We start from the raw sequence: 16,633 nt of genomic DNA, 5'->3' as shown, positions 1-16,633 counted from the left end.
AGACAGAAGTGGAATGCCCTTATGGCATTTCTTGTTATGCTACAGAGAAAGGAACTCCTCTGAAATGATCAATACAATTTTAAGTGATTGCAAGATCTTCTCGTGTATTAAGCTAATAGCCTAATCTATGCTTAACTTTGCTTTGGAAACATAACTAAGTTTTTTTTCACGTCAGTGTGTATATGTGCACATTTGTGTAGAATGGCAGAAGGGAAGGCTTTCTGCAAGACACATAAAGCAAAACTGCACCCTGAATTTTCAGTATGAGAATATTAAAGAATATTTAAGAGTCAGTGAGATTATCCCGAGATCAGCCGAGTATTTTTGCCGAGGTCAGCTCGGTAGGGAGCAGCGCAACAGCCAGAGCTCTGACGGCCGCCAGCAGCCGCCGCACAGCGGTTTTACCCGCGGAAGCGCACGGAGGGCCGCGGCCCGTCGCCGCGAGGCCTGCGAGGCGCAGGAGGTACGGCCGGTACCTCGCCTCGCCACGGGCAGGAGTCACTATTGGCCGACCTCCCGACCGCACCGCGCACTGCAGCAGCACCGGAACGGGAGAGAAACCGGAGTCGCTGCGGAGCAGGGCGGCACGCTGGGCGCGGGGCACCGGGCACCGCTCCCCGCACGGGCACCGTCCTGCGTGGGGCACCGGTGGCTGCCAGGATGTCCCGGGCACGAGCTGCGCTCTGCCACCAGCCTCGACAGGGTTATTCTGCAACGCGGAAAATTCATTCGGAGACCCCGGAACGGCTCCTGTCCCGGCCGCGGCCCCTCGCCGAGAAGAGCGGGGCCCACCCTAACGCCGCGCCACGCCGCGGGTCCCGCCCCTGGAGGCGTGGCCCGGAGGCGCTGCCCCGCCCCTGCAGTGACGCCCGGCGGGCGGCCGCGGCCGCGGCGGGTTGGGCGCCCGGCGGGGCCGTCCCAGCGCAGCGCGGCGCGGCGCGGCGGGGCGGGGGGGCCGGACACGGGACACACACGGGCTCTGTTTCCTCCGCGCCCGGCCGGCATAGGCGGGGCGGGCGCCTCCTTCCTGTTTCCGCTCGGCAGGCCGGCGCCCTCCAGCGCAGCGGTACCGTGGGGTGGCGGCGGGGGGCGGCGGGAGGGACGTGAGGGGAGGCGGGACGGCACGGCCCCCCCACCCCCGCCCCGAGCCCTGGCGATGCCTTCTCGCCGCCGTCCTCCGGCCCCGCCCGAGCAGCGCTACCTGTGCCGAGCGGAGGCGAGCGCTGCCAGGGACGGGCCGCGCCGCGCGCCTTTCCCTCACGGCCTCTGTCTTCTCTCCGCAGGGACCTCGGCGCCACCCTTCCGCCGCTCGACAGCCCCGGAGGGTGCCCGAGGCGGCGCTGGGCCCCCCCCCGCCGCAGGTGAGGGCGGTGCGGCGGCCTCCGGAGCACGGCCGGTGGGAGGGGGCGGGACGGGGCGCGCGGCGGCGGGATGACGGGCACAGCGCAATGGCTGCGCGGCGGCAGGGAGGGAGGGAGGCAGGCAGGCAGGCAGGCGGGGAGAGGAGGCAGGGAGGAGAGGAGGGAGGCTGGCAGGCAGGGAGGGAGAGGAGGCAGGGAGGCAGGCGGGCGGGGAGAGGAGGGAGGCTGGCAGGCTGGCTGGCCTGGCTCCTGCTCCGCCGGGCCTCCCCAGCCCGCCTGGGCGCCCCCACCCGGCTTGGTGGCGGCCCTGCCGACCCGGTTTCTACGCTGTTTCCGACTTCACCGACTATTGCTCGTTCACTAGTTAAAGCGCTTCCCCGGCTCCCTCAGCTCCCTAGTAAATCCTACAGAAAGGTAGACCAGCTGGGTTCTCTTTCCTTCTCGTCCAAAGGAGCACAGACTTCACTTTTTTTCCGTCTAACAATTTTTTAGTGGCAGTATCTGAAGCTCTGTTGGATGACATGCCTAATTGTTCTGTAAACGCTGTACTTGAAGGGAGGGTCAACACTTTGTATTACACTTTCACACACCATACGCTACTCTTCTAGCAAAAATAAGCTTGCTCTTTAATAATGAAAGTTGATGACTCATATTGAAATGGTAGTTGCTGTGTATGTGTGCTTTTATTTTTCTGAATACTCAGAAATTATTTGTGTATTCCATAGGGTTTTCCCAATAGAAAAACAGAAAAAATGTTCGATATTAAGGCTTGGGCCGAATACATCGTGGAGTGGGCTGCAAAGGACCCATACGGCTTTCTTACTACAGTGATCTTGGCCCTTACACCGTTGTTCATAATTAGTGCAGCACTTTCATGGAAGCTTGCAAAAATGATTGAGGCCAGGGAGCGAGAGCAAAAGAAGAAACAGAAACGCCAAGAGAATATTGCAAAAGCCAAACGAACAAAGAAGGATTAAATGGGCAAAGAAAGGCCTTCCTTGTGCAAAGAATCCACTTTTTAAATTAAACACTTGTACGTTTCATGTTTTAACTGTCCTTTGATACTTGATCCTGTTATTTCTTGAAGTATGGAATTTAATCCCTTCAGTGTATTTTTTCTGCTGAGATGATTTGTGTTAAAGTTTGTCCAAGTGACTCGTTGCAAGTCATTTAATCTACTACTTGTGTCCTAGTGCAGGTTGCTTTTCTGAATTTGCATGTTAAATTAAAAAAATTAACCTGTTGGGTGGCTCTGGAGCTAGATTTTTTTTTTTTTCCTTAGCTGAGATATGACTTAACAAGTGTCTTAAAATTGTGAAATTATGGGGAAGATGTGAATGGTAAACTATATGACAGAAAGGCAAGTTTGGGTATACCTTCAGCAGAGCTGTAGTTAAGCTAGCTTCGGAGTTGGGTAGCATACCTTACTGACTTCCTTTAAAGATGCTGGATGTGGCCCTGCGGTTCATTCAGCTGTGTGCCCATAGGGGCTGCTGTAGTGTCTTTGAGGGGGGCTTGTCTGCAAAAAGAACCTACCATAGCTTTTTGTTTCTTGAACTACCAGCCATCAAGAGTCTTTAAACTCAGCCCAAACTGTAGGAAACTTGACTGCTTGTTCTTACTAACTTCATTTGTCTTACACCACTCATGTTCTATGCACTATCATGTGGTTTGGCTTTCCCTAATGATCACCCAAACACTCCACCTATAACTAATTTGTTTCTACCTTCAGAAACTTTTTATGCCTCAAAGAATAGCCATAAATGGGGTGAGAACAAAGGTCCAGGTGGCCTAGTGTTCTGTGTCCTGGTGACCTATAGCAGGTCTGTTTGTGGGAGAGTACTGGAGGAGGATGTGCACCCTGGTAACCGTAGTTCTTCCTACTTGCTACCTTCTGGCTACCTTTGATTTAGGACCTTCTGGCTTTAGGTGGGATCTTTGTTTTCATGGCCCTTGAAACTCTGCTGCCTTCCAGGTTGCAAAATGCTGTCATACTGGAAAAAGTCCAAGTGGGGTTTGTGTTGTAAATATGCCAAAATTCATGTTTTTCTAACAGAAGTGATTACTTTGTTTCAAAGTCTAATTTTTATTAATAGTCTAGTTCTAAACAGCTAGTGCCAGTCATTAAGTTTTTAGACTTAGCGTATTTCTAAACAGCAGCACAGAGTTATGCTTTCTAGCAACTAGTCCTTTATTACATTTAAAAATAAAACCTTGAAATAATACCATTGTTCACATGAGGAGACCTATGGAGCTGCCTGGCACCAAGGAGGATTAGAAGTGGGGATGAATTACAGTAAATGTGAAGTATTGTTGATCCCCTTTCAATTTTGTTGGTCAAAGCAAGGTTATTAGAATACGACATTTTGGCATTTTATAAATACATGGGATTAAGTCTCCACCTTTTGTATCAAGTGTTGTCAAATGTGTTATGTGTTCCACCTTTGATACCTACATAGCTTAAAACACACGGAGGAGAACTGATGAAGGATGCACTGCATAAATAAATTTGATACTTTTTTTCAAAAAGTTGTGTGGTCTTTATTTTGACTTTAGGTTCTCAAACATCATCTCTAAGCAAATAATCTGCACATTCTATGTATCTAAACTATGGCCAAATATATCTAATAATTTAGGGAAGTCCCCACGTGCACTAGAAATAATTTTTTTTTTTTTAATACAGTCCCTTGTCCCAAACCCTGTGTTATTTTTCAGCAGCTTTACCAAGTGCTTCTAACCTCTCTTATAGTAGTTATCCGTAGTTGAACAGATTTATCCTGTGCATACTGCTGGCTGCAAATCAAATAATTCAAATATGTTGGTTGTTTTCTTAAATCTAAGAAGAATGTCTCCAAGGTTAATACAGTGTGTAGTCAGTGTAGTGTTTCCTGTGATTCCTGTTAATGAAATCAACTTTTCCATCCACTTGCCAGAGAAAAGCACACTGGCACTGCCAAGGGACTTAACAAGCACTCTGAAGAATTATCTTAAACTGACACCTAGGTTTGGGAAAATTTAAGGGTACTGATTAACTAAAATTTATTCATCAAACACAATGTAAAAGTAAATGACTTTTCAAGTAAAAAACAATTTAGAATTATCTAAGAAAATTAAGTTAGCTAGAAAACCTTCCACCTATGATTTCAAGAGTAACTGATGAAAGACTGTCGAAAACAAACTTACTTAGTAACATGTCCTGTTTTTCAATAAACCCAAACATTTTAGTAATTTGTTCTGATTAAACCTATTTGAACAGTTCTGCAAAAATAAATCAAACTGCTTTAATATTGCTTTATTGTACACGTATATAACAGCTGTTTGTGTTGTCTGTTAGAATATTTATCCATTAGCAATAGCTGCACATTACAAACGTTTATTTATTATGATTACTACCACTGCCTGGTGGCATCCAGGAGCCTGGCTGAAAGGTATTTGCAGTGCTCATTGGATCTTGTGAAGGCTCTTTCTTGCCGTAGTAAGGAGCAGATGCGTGGCCTTTAACATGAGTATGAGCTGGTTCAGCAACAAGTCCCTCCTTGTATTCCTTGGCCTGAAGCAGCTTATCCTTTTCAGATACATCTTTGATTTTCTGTTTCATTTCTTCTCTATAATTTTCATTCTTAAGAATCTCCTAAGAATACAATAGAAAGATAATTAGATAAATCAGAAGTAAATGCAATATGCAATGTTGAAATAAAACATTTTAAACATTTACTGTTTTTTCTTAATTTTACTATCCAAATTTTCAGGTATGTAGGTAAAATAAAATGTGGCAAGATTGTTTTTCCATCTCCAGTTTCAGCCCTAGTTTAGAATATTCTTAATGTTTTGATCATGTTGAAGCAAAACTACATTGTGGTGTTTCAGTTTCACTATCCTGTTGGATCAAAAAAGAAAAATCAAATACAGTCATCAAGAAATGTGAAAATGCACTAAAAATAAGGCTACATTTTATATTGTTTTTTACGTAGGACATGCTACTATATAGCTATTTATCACTTGCATCTCTTGCTGTAACTCACAATGCCTGTGACGTTAGGTATCTGTGCCCCAGGGTACAGTTTGGGGAGAAACAAGATGTGCAACCTTGACTTTGCTAGTACATAAGCCGAAGCCATGCAAGATTAAAAAATAATAAAATAGTAACCAAAAAAAAAAAAAAAGTAGGGCAGAACTGAAACTACTGAGATGGTACTAGCAATTCAGGAGAAAAAACATTGGAGGGGGTGGGGGAAGCATAAAAATCCAAGGGAAAGCTTGCCCCAGACGGGAAGACAGCTCAGTAAGGCCAAGGACCAGCATGGTCCAAGAAGCAAGGGAGGCCAACACATCTGCAGCTGATGACTGCCTGGCCAGCGAAGGTCAACTGGGTACTGCGATAAGCACACTAAGCACAACACTGCTTAGGTGAGCTGTATGTTAATTCTAGATGTCTAGCAGGTGTATTAGCTAAACTAGATGTACTGCATTCATAACAGGTGTAAAATCTTACCTACTGCCTCTGCACAGGTAGAAAATACAAATAAAAGTGATCCACTTTTAGAGGTTTACCTCTACCCCTGATAAACTGAAGCAACTATCTGATGCATGATCCTGCTGCAAGGCCAAAAACCCCAGCCGGGATGTGTATTCAGAGACGGCTCGTACAGCTAGCTTGCTGTTTCAACTTCATGAAGCTCTGTACTGAAACATGGTGGGGCGTACAGGTTAAAGCTGGAAATTCACTAAGAAAGGTGACTGAACTGGGATTGGGCTGCTTTCACTGACAAATGCTGAGGTTGTTAGTTGAAGCAAGTGCAATTACTGGCTTGTCCACAGGTGTAACAGAAAACAAGCTGTTAGTAGACCTTGCCATCTTGTTCAGAGGAAGACACAAAGAACTCCCAAAGTAAACACAAAAAGTCCTGAAAAATACTGGTTTGTTTTTTATCTGTTAGCGTATGTTTTCTGTTAGAAGGATGATTTGAAAATTCTGCTAACAAGACTCCTCTGTGCTTTTGTTAGGGCAGATAGTGAAGAGTATTAGAAACACAAAGGTGATAGGAATTTTTGTAACACTTTGAACCCACATAGAACTTAACTGTAGCCAACACCATGTAACAAGGAAGCAGCTAATATCCACATTTAGACTGGGATACAGGAGGAAAAAGCCTGAACACTTTCTCCAGATTACAAGTATATGGAAGGGCTAAGGAAAAAACAGTACTCTTCTCTCTGAGCAGAAGACCATGACATTATTTTAGGAATTGCATTAGAATACACATGGTATTGGCCAAGAGTTGACCTAGCAAGCATGTGGACATTTAAGAACATTTAAACAGGCAGTATTTAAAGAAAACCTTATCTTAGAGATATCACGAAAACTAACACCTTTTTCTTAGTCCGTAGTTTGCCTCTATACTTAAATTCACAAATGCACAGAGCAGGGGCAAAACACTTTACATACCTATAGTATGAAAATACACAAGCAGTACAAAAACAACTCTGCAAACTGCATGGGGGGAGGGAGAAAATTCGCCCATACTCAAACAGAAATTTTATGAAGTGTAACAAGGTCAAATTTTCAACAGTCAGTATAGCAAAACCTCATTATAACATCTCTCAATTCTGTCCTTGTTTACCACATGCCTGTATAAATCTACCATGGCCTCACTGATTTCAAGGGAATTACTCCTATGGTGCTTGTATTACCCCACTACTAACAAACAAGGTCATATACCTTTGTGATATATAAAGACGGACTGCATCATAGTCCGCTAAAACTGCATGAAATGATTTTTTAAAATATGAATGTAATTCACTTACTGTGAACAGCTACTTACTAACTTCAAATCTTTTCCAGTGATTACTTTAACAAAGTTATCTTAGCTAACAGCAGCTGTAACTAAATTCCAAATGCTCCAAGTCCATTTTAAATGTTGATGTATAACTATCATCTGTTTTTCAGAAGCAAGTAAGGCTCTTTTAATCAGTTTTCACTAGCCAAAGTATAGTTGTGATCTAGTAAAATAACGATGTCGATTGTGAAAAAAGCATGAGAAAAGATCCTCATTAGCAAACTCAGAAAAAAAACTGCAGTAACTTGTTCAGAATCTTCTATACAATCCACACCAGGTCAAAAATTTTTCAAGTTCAAAGTATCTGCATGCATCCATTTTATGCATTAAATTCATGCCACTAACATGTACACCACATGTACATCAGGGTTCCTGTGCTCAAATTAAAAAATACATGAATCTGGAATCTTGTGCCAACTGGCACATTAGAAAAGTTGGGTCAAATAGACAAATTTTCTTAGCATAAACATCTTGTCTTGATACTGGCAAATTTGTTCCATGGAATTCTCTCACAGGCACTGAGCTCTTCCTGTTTCTAATATTATCACCAACAAATACTTCATTCTCAATTCTCACTAGAACATATACTTCTTTTTTTTAAACACAGTGATTGTATTTCTAAGTACAATTGGTTCAATTACTATAGCCACTGCAGTTTGAAGCAGTTACAAGACTGAAGTTTCCCTGCCATTACAGGCAGTGGAATAAAAGATCCAAATAGTTCCAAATTCGAAGGGGTAATCAACTTGGTTCAAGATGCAAATTTTAATAAAACTATTGCATGCATATTTACAGAAGGAATTATCCTTAAAACACACTAGGAATGTGCAGGATCTTTATAACTAATCTTCCAAATCTGACTTCAGTTTAGCTGTGTGGCTCACTGCAATTAAATACAGTGAGCCTTAGAAAGGTACCCCCCCAGACACCCTCCTGGTTCTACAGGGCTTCCTATCACCTGCTGATCAGTGGTGGAGAAGCCGACATCTGCTGGGTTCTTCTACCCATGTTCGTAAATCTGCATGGTACCACAGGCTCTACCAACTCACCTGCACACAGCTACATTTTCACTTTGACGCTCCCTTGCTACCCAATCCTTTACTATTTGATACACTGTAAACAGTGAGGAGCTAAAAGTATTATTATTTTTTTTAATTACATTGGCAGGTTCAAAACATTTATCTTCTCTCCTCCTCCAAGATGAATTGAAGTATTTCATAAAATGGCAGGCTTCACTATAAACTGCCCCCCAAAGCATACCATTTAAGTTTTCTGCTGAAATACATAAGAACATAAATATGTAATGTGCTCTGACCTTTAGGAGAAATGCAAAATCATTCTATCCAACACAGAGAACATGGTAACTACCTGGTAACTACAGTTTTCTAAGGGTTAGCTTGTTCTTCCAACACTCTCTTTATACAAATAAATGACATAAGCCCTCTGAACCCACAGTTCTCAGGAGTCACAAGGCATATAAAAAGTATCAGACATGCCCTTCATCAGTTTTATTAGAAGAGAAATCTAAGGATTTGGATTATGCTGCAAAACTAAAAAATGAAAAATTCCTGAAGACATCCAGCCATGTTTTATAGCAGTTGAAATCCTTACATGTAGATGTTCACCTTGAAATGCATCAGCTCCCAGCATTTGGAACAAGACACACATGATGTGGCAAGAACTATGTCCAACTACATGTTCTATAGTTTACTTTTAGGTGGAATATAAAACAAGAAATTTTACTCACTGCAGCTAACAACTTGTTGTAAGCACTATGATGTTTTTAATCCTTCTGATGATTGGAGCTGCTTGCCTTCCCTCCTTAGAAAGGCAGGGTTTAAGAAAGTGATCTCTAAGGTTTTTTTGAAGAACCTAATATTATTATTAAGGAAATGCCAGCGTGTCCTTATGTGGAGTTTGAGGCAGCTGCTTTTCATCCAGAAACTGATGACTTCTGCATATTCTGACATCTTAGTAGTGGTAACAGCTGCATGAACAAAGAATGAAAGATGGCCTGTTCACTGGGGCAACGCAGCTCAAGACATGTTGCTGCCTTCCAAGTGCATTGCTGCAAATGGGATCAGGCTGTATTTCATGCCACCAGTATGAAATTTCCGCTTTTCTCGCAAACCATATTTTTGTTTAAAGATCATACTTAACTCTGGCCAGTCATCCTCTGCTGCTTGGAAACTGTATTCACCTCTACTCCATAGAAGGAAAAATATCTAGAAGTTTGTCTCCAGACAGAGGATTTTCAATGCCTACCAGGCTGTACTGGAAGACCTGCTTTGTAGGCTGAAGATTTGGAATGGAGTGTTCTTTCACTCTTAAAGGATCTCTTATTGTCAGTGCTTTCTCTTTTCTGAATAAACTAGTAGCCTTACAGAATAAATAAAATTAGTTCCTTCTGGCAGGAAAATGCCATACATGGAAAAGAGGTTTCTCTAGACTTGCTTATTCCTTCAGCTGGCGTCTTGCTCAGCAGTGCCTAGCCTTTATTGAACCATTCTTGCTAGTCTTTTCCACAGGCAAATGTTTGTACTTAATCTTTTCTATCTCACAGCACCTCCTGAACTCCACAACCTGAGGAACTCCTCCTTCCCTTCCTCTTACTTCCTTACTGTTTCCCTCTCAGTCCTCAAGCCAGCCATCGGTTATAACACCACTTGCCTCTCATGAAGCATTTTCAATCTCCTGAAGGCAAAGGGCAACCCAAACTTGTGAACAAGTAGCTCTAAGGATGCAGGTGGCTAGACATACAGTACCAATGTAACAATGTCCAAGAGGGATTGTTTAAAGGTTAACAGACTAGTACTTGTTTTGGTTTTGTTCTTTCCAGATGATTTTCTAAAGACACTATATCCAAACCTATAAATACAAAGGGTTTATGTATTATTAATTTTGAGCAAGATGTCCCATTTCATTTCAGATGAGTTTGTATTTCAATTAAATTAAAAATGAAGAGCTTCATGTTGTCTTAGAAACTATTCCAACTTCCTAAGTTATCTTAATTACGTATGTTGAAATAGTCATGATTTCTCTTGATTTCAATAGCTATTTGATGCCAGAACTGAGAAATATCTGGGCAGATTAATGTTCTTGCTTCAAACTAATGTTTGAACTGTACAGACACTACGTATTCATAGAATACTTGCATTTTTTGTGTATAGTTTGAATATTTTATATTAAATCACGAATGAACTTGAACTTTGATCTCTGCCTGTTAAAAATTCATACATACAAGTTAGCAAACCTTTAAAAAATTATAAATGGAAAGGAAAAAAATCTGTTTTGGAACAGCATTTAAAAAGTTGATTGTTATAAGACAATTTAACATGCCAGAATATTTTCTTCACTGACAAATTAACTAAAAGTCCAGCAAAGTGCTAGAAATTAAGACAATTCACCTGTTTTTACAACATTGCCAAACTGGATAACTAAACTCCATTTTCCAGTTTGACAAGTTAAATAGGCAAAACAAAATAATTGGATATTACATCATATTTCAAGAGTAGGAGGCAGTGAGAGGACCCCACCACTGGGAAGCACTGAATGTTTTGATCCAGGGCAGGTCTTGTTAACTCAGCAACTGGGCATGAGCTCAGCAGTGACAAGTCGGGAGTAAGAAATAATGTGGTAAATGAAGGGCTGTGTCAGTGCAAGGCAAAAACAGAGGAGCAGTTTGAAATAGAAAGGTGTATCTGGCTTTCCTAAAATACTTATTTAAATCAAACACCAAGCCAACTGACTGCTCATATGTGCTAAATATCTTTGGTCAATCAACAGTCAATATTAGTCAAATCAATGTAAGATTTGCTTTATTCAGGTGTAGGTGTAGCTTTTGAGCAAATCTCTGATCAGTTGCAATTTTAAAATATGGACTGTGTTCCATGTACTCGATGTCATTTTTTAGAAGGATGCACCCTGCATCATTCAAAAGTAAACAGATCTGAATGATCTTTGTTGAATACATCACAATTTATGGCACCTGTCATTCTCTAGGCTTTGTAGAACAGGTTTTTTGACCCTTGAACATAAATCAGATAAATTATCCAAACAAACTACTAAACTAACATAGCTGCTGTTTTAGAACAGTTATTTTTGCTTGCAACCTGCAACCACCCATTAAACACAAGCAGATACAGAAATGGACCTCTAATAGTACTAAAGATTTTTGAAATGGGCAATGTTGACTACCACTCTATTGTAAGGGAAAGGTAACTCCTTAGGATCATCTGTTATAGTTCATTCCAGATGAAGGCTGTTTGTGCATTCTGGGTTCCTAATCCTGTAAATGAGAGGTTCACTAATTCTTTGGAATCAATCAGGAACAGCACAAAAACTGCAATTAAGGTTTAAAGCACTCCACAATTAATGTGTAAGTGTCAAACCAATATATTGATTACAAATCTATGTATAAATATGTGCTTTGATGACAGCCCAATGTTTAGTTTTAAATGCAGTGCTAGAACCACAGTTACTACCAAGCTAAATCAGTTAAATACTATTCTAACTCTCAGTAATTTTTGTTTAAATCAAATCTACAGTGAAGCAATGTTAACTACTACTAAATTACTATATTGCTACTTCTGCACTGCAGAATCTCTGGCATGAGCTGACAGTCTCTAGGGCACCACAGTGTAGCACACATGTATTTGGCAAGAACATGTAATGAGACACAAAAGGAAGAGGAAAGGGGCAGACACTGGAATGTAAAGCATGTTGGCAACACATGGAGTCAGTAGGGGGCTGTGCCTGAATTATTTTTATAATACTGCAAAGATTTTTGTACAGAACTACATATACATTCAAGATCAGAGATGAAACTGTGTAGAAGCAGCAAAAATCACAAACTAGCTGGGCACCACTGCACTCTGCCCTGAATAAAGGGCAATGCTTGAGGCCTTGATGCCCACAGAGCAAACAAGGAACTATAGCTGTGACTCATCCCAGTTGGGTCCTTGCTTTCCCCTTACTCTACATATGATGTAATCTGTACCAGCCCATTTCCTGGTACACGTTTCTTCTCCCTCCACCCCCGTTCAGCTGTGCTGACAGTGAATTAGAAGACAGAGCCAGTGCTTCATGCACTCCCTCCCACATGCAGAGGAGTAGCAGAGCGGCAGCAGCTCTCTCCCCTACAGCCCTAGGATCTGCAGCATAGGCAAACTGGAAGTAATGGGACAAACTGGTGCCTCAATACTCTTCTGTGGAGGCTGACAAGCACCCGTGTTTCAAATCCGAGGAGAAAGTTGAAGGGAATAAGAGGGAAAAACGCTAAAAGATATCAATTTTTAAAAGTTCTCAAGCTCTCAATTTTGAAAAAAAATTTTTTGAGTGACTTCTTTGACCAATGCCTTCTATTTAGATATTTAGACCTTTGTAGTTTAGATCTTTATACTGTCAAATTTTAGTGCCCTTCACACTGAGTAATAATCCTCTCTGGAATCATGCATAACTTAGTGCAAGTCAAGTAATTTGAATATGTCCCACATTTTCAATCCTGGTTGTGATCCTGGACAACAATGGTGGAAAATATTTCACTCAGAGAGCTGCTTATCCCTGTGTTTTTTTTAATAGCATTTCCCAGAACTGTAAGTCATACTCTGCAGCTTTTTGTGGCTTCAGGAGTAAAATACTCATTTGCTAAGCCCTGTTCTCTATGCAAGAATGCACAATCCCATGACAGAGTTCTCATTTTAAAACTTCTTGACTGAAGCATCTGTGAAAGAAGATCAAAGTAAAACTATAACGTGCAATCCCAACAGTGTCAAACAAAGAATTTCTTTAAACTGCATCCCATTCTGGTTAAAGGACTGTGAATTCTGTGTAAACTAATCTGCATGGCTGAAGCTAGTTTTGATCACACAATCTCTCACATAAATAGTACTTGTGATCAAATAAATGGGAGAAGTGGGTATGCATTGTGGCAACCAAACAGAATGTAATTTCAATGTAATTATTTGGAGTGGGGGGGAGGGAAAAACAATCGTTGAAACCTTATGCTTATTACAACTCACTGAAGTATATTGTGCCTCCCTTGACAAGGAGGTTGTCAAAACAGATAATTATGGAAATGCTAGAAATAGTTTGAAAGAAGACAGGAGCTGTCACAAAAATTTTCCTTTTTTAACATTTCACCTTCCATCCAACTCTGCAATTCAGAAGCCACTGAGTTTTATTACTGTGTAACAAGTACATAATGCATGAGAAAAACAGTAATTTACTGTGGTTTTCTATTTCAAACTATTTTCAGGCTCTTAACACTAATTAAAGGAACATTCAATTCTACTTACTTCCCATGAAATATTAACATATATACACATGCATATAAAGCAACAGTGAGTTTTCAATTCAAACTGAGAATACTTGTAGCTATGCAGTCCTGTGTGCACTACAGAGGAAGTGGCATCTAACTTAACAGTGAGATGACTTAAGGATCTGTGTTCACGGAGTAGTGTTACTACAGGTACACCTCTAGCAACTGCAGGATATTGCATTGGCAGGTTCAGAGACAAACCACTTTTCTCTCCATAGCAGTTTCTTTAGGCACTGTCAGGAGAACCTTGTCTGGTTCCTCCTCACGCATTTTCTGCCCCCCCCAAGATAGTCTGTAACTTTATTTCTATCTCCATTCTACAGACAAGGCCATGAACAATGCCGAGTACTCAGATATTCCTGAATCTCAGGACATTGTCAGAAGTAGTGAGTACTTACAAGGTCTGTTACAGGAAAAAATAAGGGTTAGATTTCTAAATACATTCAGGTACCTTGTGTTACAGACAGAAGGATTCTTCAAAACCCCCAACAAATCTGATGCCTTCTGACATCAGAAATACTAAAGAAATCAAACAGAAGTTAGGCACAGAAAGGCTGAAAAGCTCACTATATATCTGATATTTTTAAGGTTTGCTACATCCTTAAAAATATGCCTCTTAGTTTCTTCCAGGTTTAGAAGCTTAAGACTCAATGTGTCTTAGATACAAGATACTTAAACCGATTTTGATATGACTCCCACTATCTGTGTGTGGGAAAATCTGGCTTTATGTTACATATGCACTGATTGTATAAAGATGAGAGACACATAGAGAGGTAGATACTCTTTTGAAACAGGCACCATAACCAAAGCTTACACGTACCTTATACATCCAACCACTATCTCAATCAGGAGCTGCACCAACAGAAAATAACAATCTCTTTCATTAGTATTTTTAGTATATTTACATAATGCTGTCTGAAACTTTAAATGAAGCATTTTTTTAAAGGTAGTGTGACCCAGAATTAAAACAGATGTTGAATGCAGCAAAGCTTGTGAAGGTCATGCAAAGTTGCCTATCAACAAAGCGCTGAGAAGTCTTGAGAAGTTATTACCAGCAGAACTTTGCCTGAAATTCATGACGGTGCATAGAAAGAATGAGACATACCCACAGTGGTCCTATAGGTGTTACATTGTTTAACATCTTTTACATTTGGTGATGGAATAAGCCCAAGAACAGGAGTCTTCAAGAGTTTTCCCCCTGCCTCCCAAGAGCATTTTTTCTTTCCTTTGCAAATGAGATGTGAAAAATCCAAAACATAAAGGTGCCATGTTTTAAGTCGGGAGTGAAATCTGTAGCCAGAAGGAAAAACTGGGAGGTAGGAGTGTATGCAAGACAGCACGTTTCCATTTACCTTACAACCTAGTTAATGAGCCATACTGAAAGTGGACTATGGCTTGAAGAATGGATGGGAATAGCCTCTTAAATAATTTGCATGGATGGAACATCACTCCTGTAAAACAACTGCTACATCCCAAGACAACTTTTGTTAATAAATACTGACAATATTAATGCCTAGCAGGTAAATTAATTTTCATGTAAAGTGATAAATTATTAAACCTGCTTCCACAAAATAGCATTTGATTAAAGATATTTTAATGTTTGTAGCTTTAAAAACATTTTCATTAATTTAAAACTACAAGCTCTCTAGACAAGGACACATTTCTTATTTGCCCAAAACCATACTACATACATCTATTTTCCTATATACATAACAAAGAAATGTAATAGTCTACTTAACTATTCATCACTTGTTAGATTGGTTAAAATATAATTTACAGCTGCACAGGAATAAAGGTAATGACAATTTTTCCTCAGCCAAACATATATAACCATACACAAAATATATATAAAGGGACAGATGACAGAATGTGATAGTAATGCAAATATATATATATATGAGCTCAGATTTTCACCTGTTATAAAGCAGTATGTGTATATGTATGTGTATACACACATGCATGCTTACACTGGGTGCAGATGTGATACAAAACTCTCTATTGAGATGGACTTCCTGATTACCATAGGAACAGAATATTTTTAAGTACAAGACAAGAAACAACTTGATCTGCCTTCATTTGCAAAGTTATCACCCTCATCATAACTGAGTTGATACTTGGCATATTTCAAGCTGTAATAAAACCAAAAGGCAACCAACTGTTTCCAGTATCCCAGAAGCTGGCTTTTAAAATCCAAGGCTTCCGACCACTAACATGCTTTACATTACTGGTCAGATTAGAAACAACCAAAGCGATGAGCAGCATTCTTGGGTTATGACTAGCCCAGTACACAGAATAAGTGACTTTCTCCAAAAATAGGGAAAAACAGTGGGGGCACAGGAAGGAAAGAAAACGTTAAGTATGCAAGACACTTAACACTGAACAAGTTGTCTTGTGAAGTCACTGGAGTATTCTTCCATTTTAAAAAAAAGTAGAATCTAAAGAAAAAGATATGTAAAGCAATTTCTTCTGGGAGAAGATGAAAGCTTTATAACAGAAACAGAGAAAGATCAGTTAGGTGTTTGTGGAAGAAAGAATGGGCTGAACCTAAAACATTATCAAGTCTTAAGAACATCATCAACAGACTTAGCTGGTGTCATGACCCAGCTACCTTGACCAGTGTAAGGAAGGACAACTCAAGTTCCTTCTCACGTAGGTGACTGACACTTCATGATGATTATGAAGGCCATTTTGTTGGCCTACAGTATTCACCAAACCATTTGTTCCCAAAATATGGTTATCAGTGCTATCACTAAGATGAGTAAGATCCAGATGATTTGTGAAGCCGTGTCTCTGCAATATTTTCAGTTAAAGTTTGATCATAGAGCTTATCATGTGACCTGATAGCCTGAGCAGTTTGGCAACCTCTATCATCCATAGCCGAGAGCTGAATAAAAGACAAGTTTGACAAATATGAAAAAAACCAAACATAAAATACTAAATGGAGATGGTAGGCAAACAGAGCAGAGAAAGGGAACAGAAATTTTAATAAAATTTAATGTATGTCATTTTAGAAAGAAAAAAAAAGCAATGGGCAAAGGACAAGAAAAAAAAGGAAAACCATCAAAAAAGGTGATATTACATGTCATCAAGGTAGGAACATAGGCTCAGCTCCAGAA

The 16,633-nt window shown here is 40.6% G+C and overlaps 2 protein-coding genes and 1 long non-coding RNA gene across 6 annotated transcripts in view; 1 reads left to right on the top strand and 2 right to left on the bottom strand.

Moving 5' to 3' along the window:
- LOC141917975 (uncharacterized) overlaps positions 1-1,336 on the bottom strand; it is a 78,759-nt gene extending 77,423 nt beyond the window's left edge. Inside the window, exon 1 of the long non-coding RNA XR_012621535.1 lies at positions 1,202-1,336. This is a non-coding gene — a long non-coding RNA (uncharacterized LOC141917975). The remainder of the gene's footprint in view (positions 1-1,201) is intronic.
- SMIM15 (small integral membrane protein 15) lies at positions 908-3,890 on the top strand. 2 transcript variants are annotated; one of them, XM_074811803.1, is made up of 3 exons: positions 908-1,066; positions 1,284-1,361; positions 2,087-3,890. In XM_074811803.1, the coding sequence occupies exon 3, from the start codon at positions 2,114-2,116 to the stop codon at positions 2,336-2,338; it is 225 nt and encodes a 74-aa protein (XP_074667904.1). In that variant the 5' UTR covers positions 908-1,066; positions 1,284-1,361; positions 2,087-2,113; the 3' UTR covers positions 2,339-3,890. The 2 variants fall into 2 exon arrangements, with proteins under 2 accessions (XP_074667904.1, XP_074667903.1); XM_074811802.1 differs by lacking the exon at positions 908-1,066 and having other exon boundaries at positions 1,086-1,361.
- Positions 3,891-4,638: 748 nt separating this feature from the next.
- Positions 4,639-16,633, bottom strand: part of NDUFAF2 (NADH:ubiquinone oxidoreductase complex assembly factor 2) — a 74,949-nt gene continuing 62,954 nt past the window's right edge. For all 3 annotated transcript variants that reach the window (XM_074811801.1, XM_074811799.1, XM_074811800.1), the window contains one exon: positions 4,639-4,992. In XM_074811801.1, the coding sequence (XP_074667902.1) occupies positions 4,735-4,992 (258 nt within the window). In that variant the 3' untranslated portion in view covers positions 4,639-4,734. The remainder of the gene's footprint in view (positions 4,993-16,633) is intronic.

Source organism: Strix aluco, chromosome Z (assembly GCF_031877795.1).
Source record: "Strix aluco isolate bStrAlu1 chromosome Z, bStrAlu1.hap1, whole genome shotgun sequence".
NCBI classification, from domain to species: Eukaryota; Metazoa; Chordata; class Aves; order Strigiformes; family Strigidae; genus Strix; species Strix aluco.
This window is presented reverse-complemented; position numbering and strand designations above follow the sequence as displayed.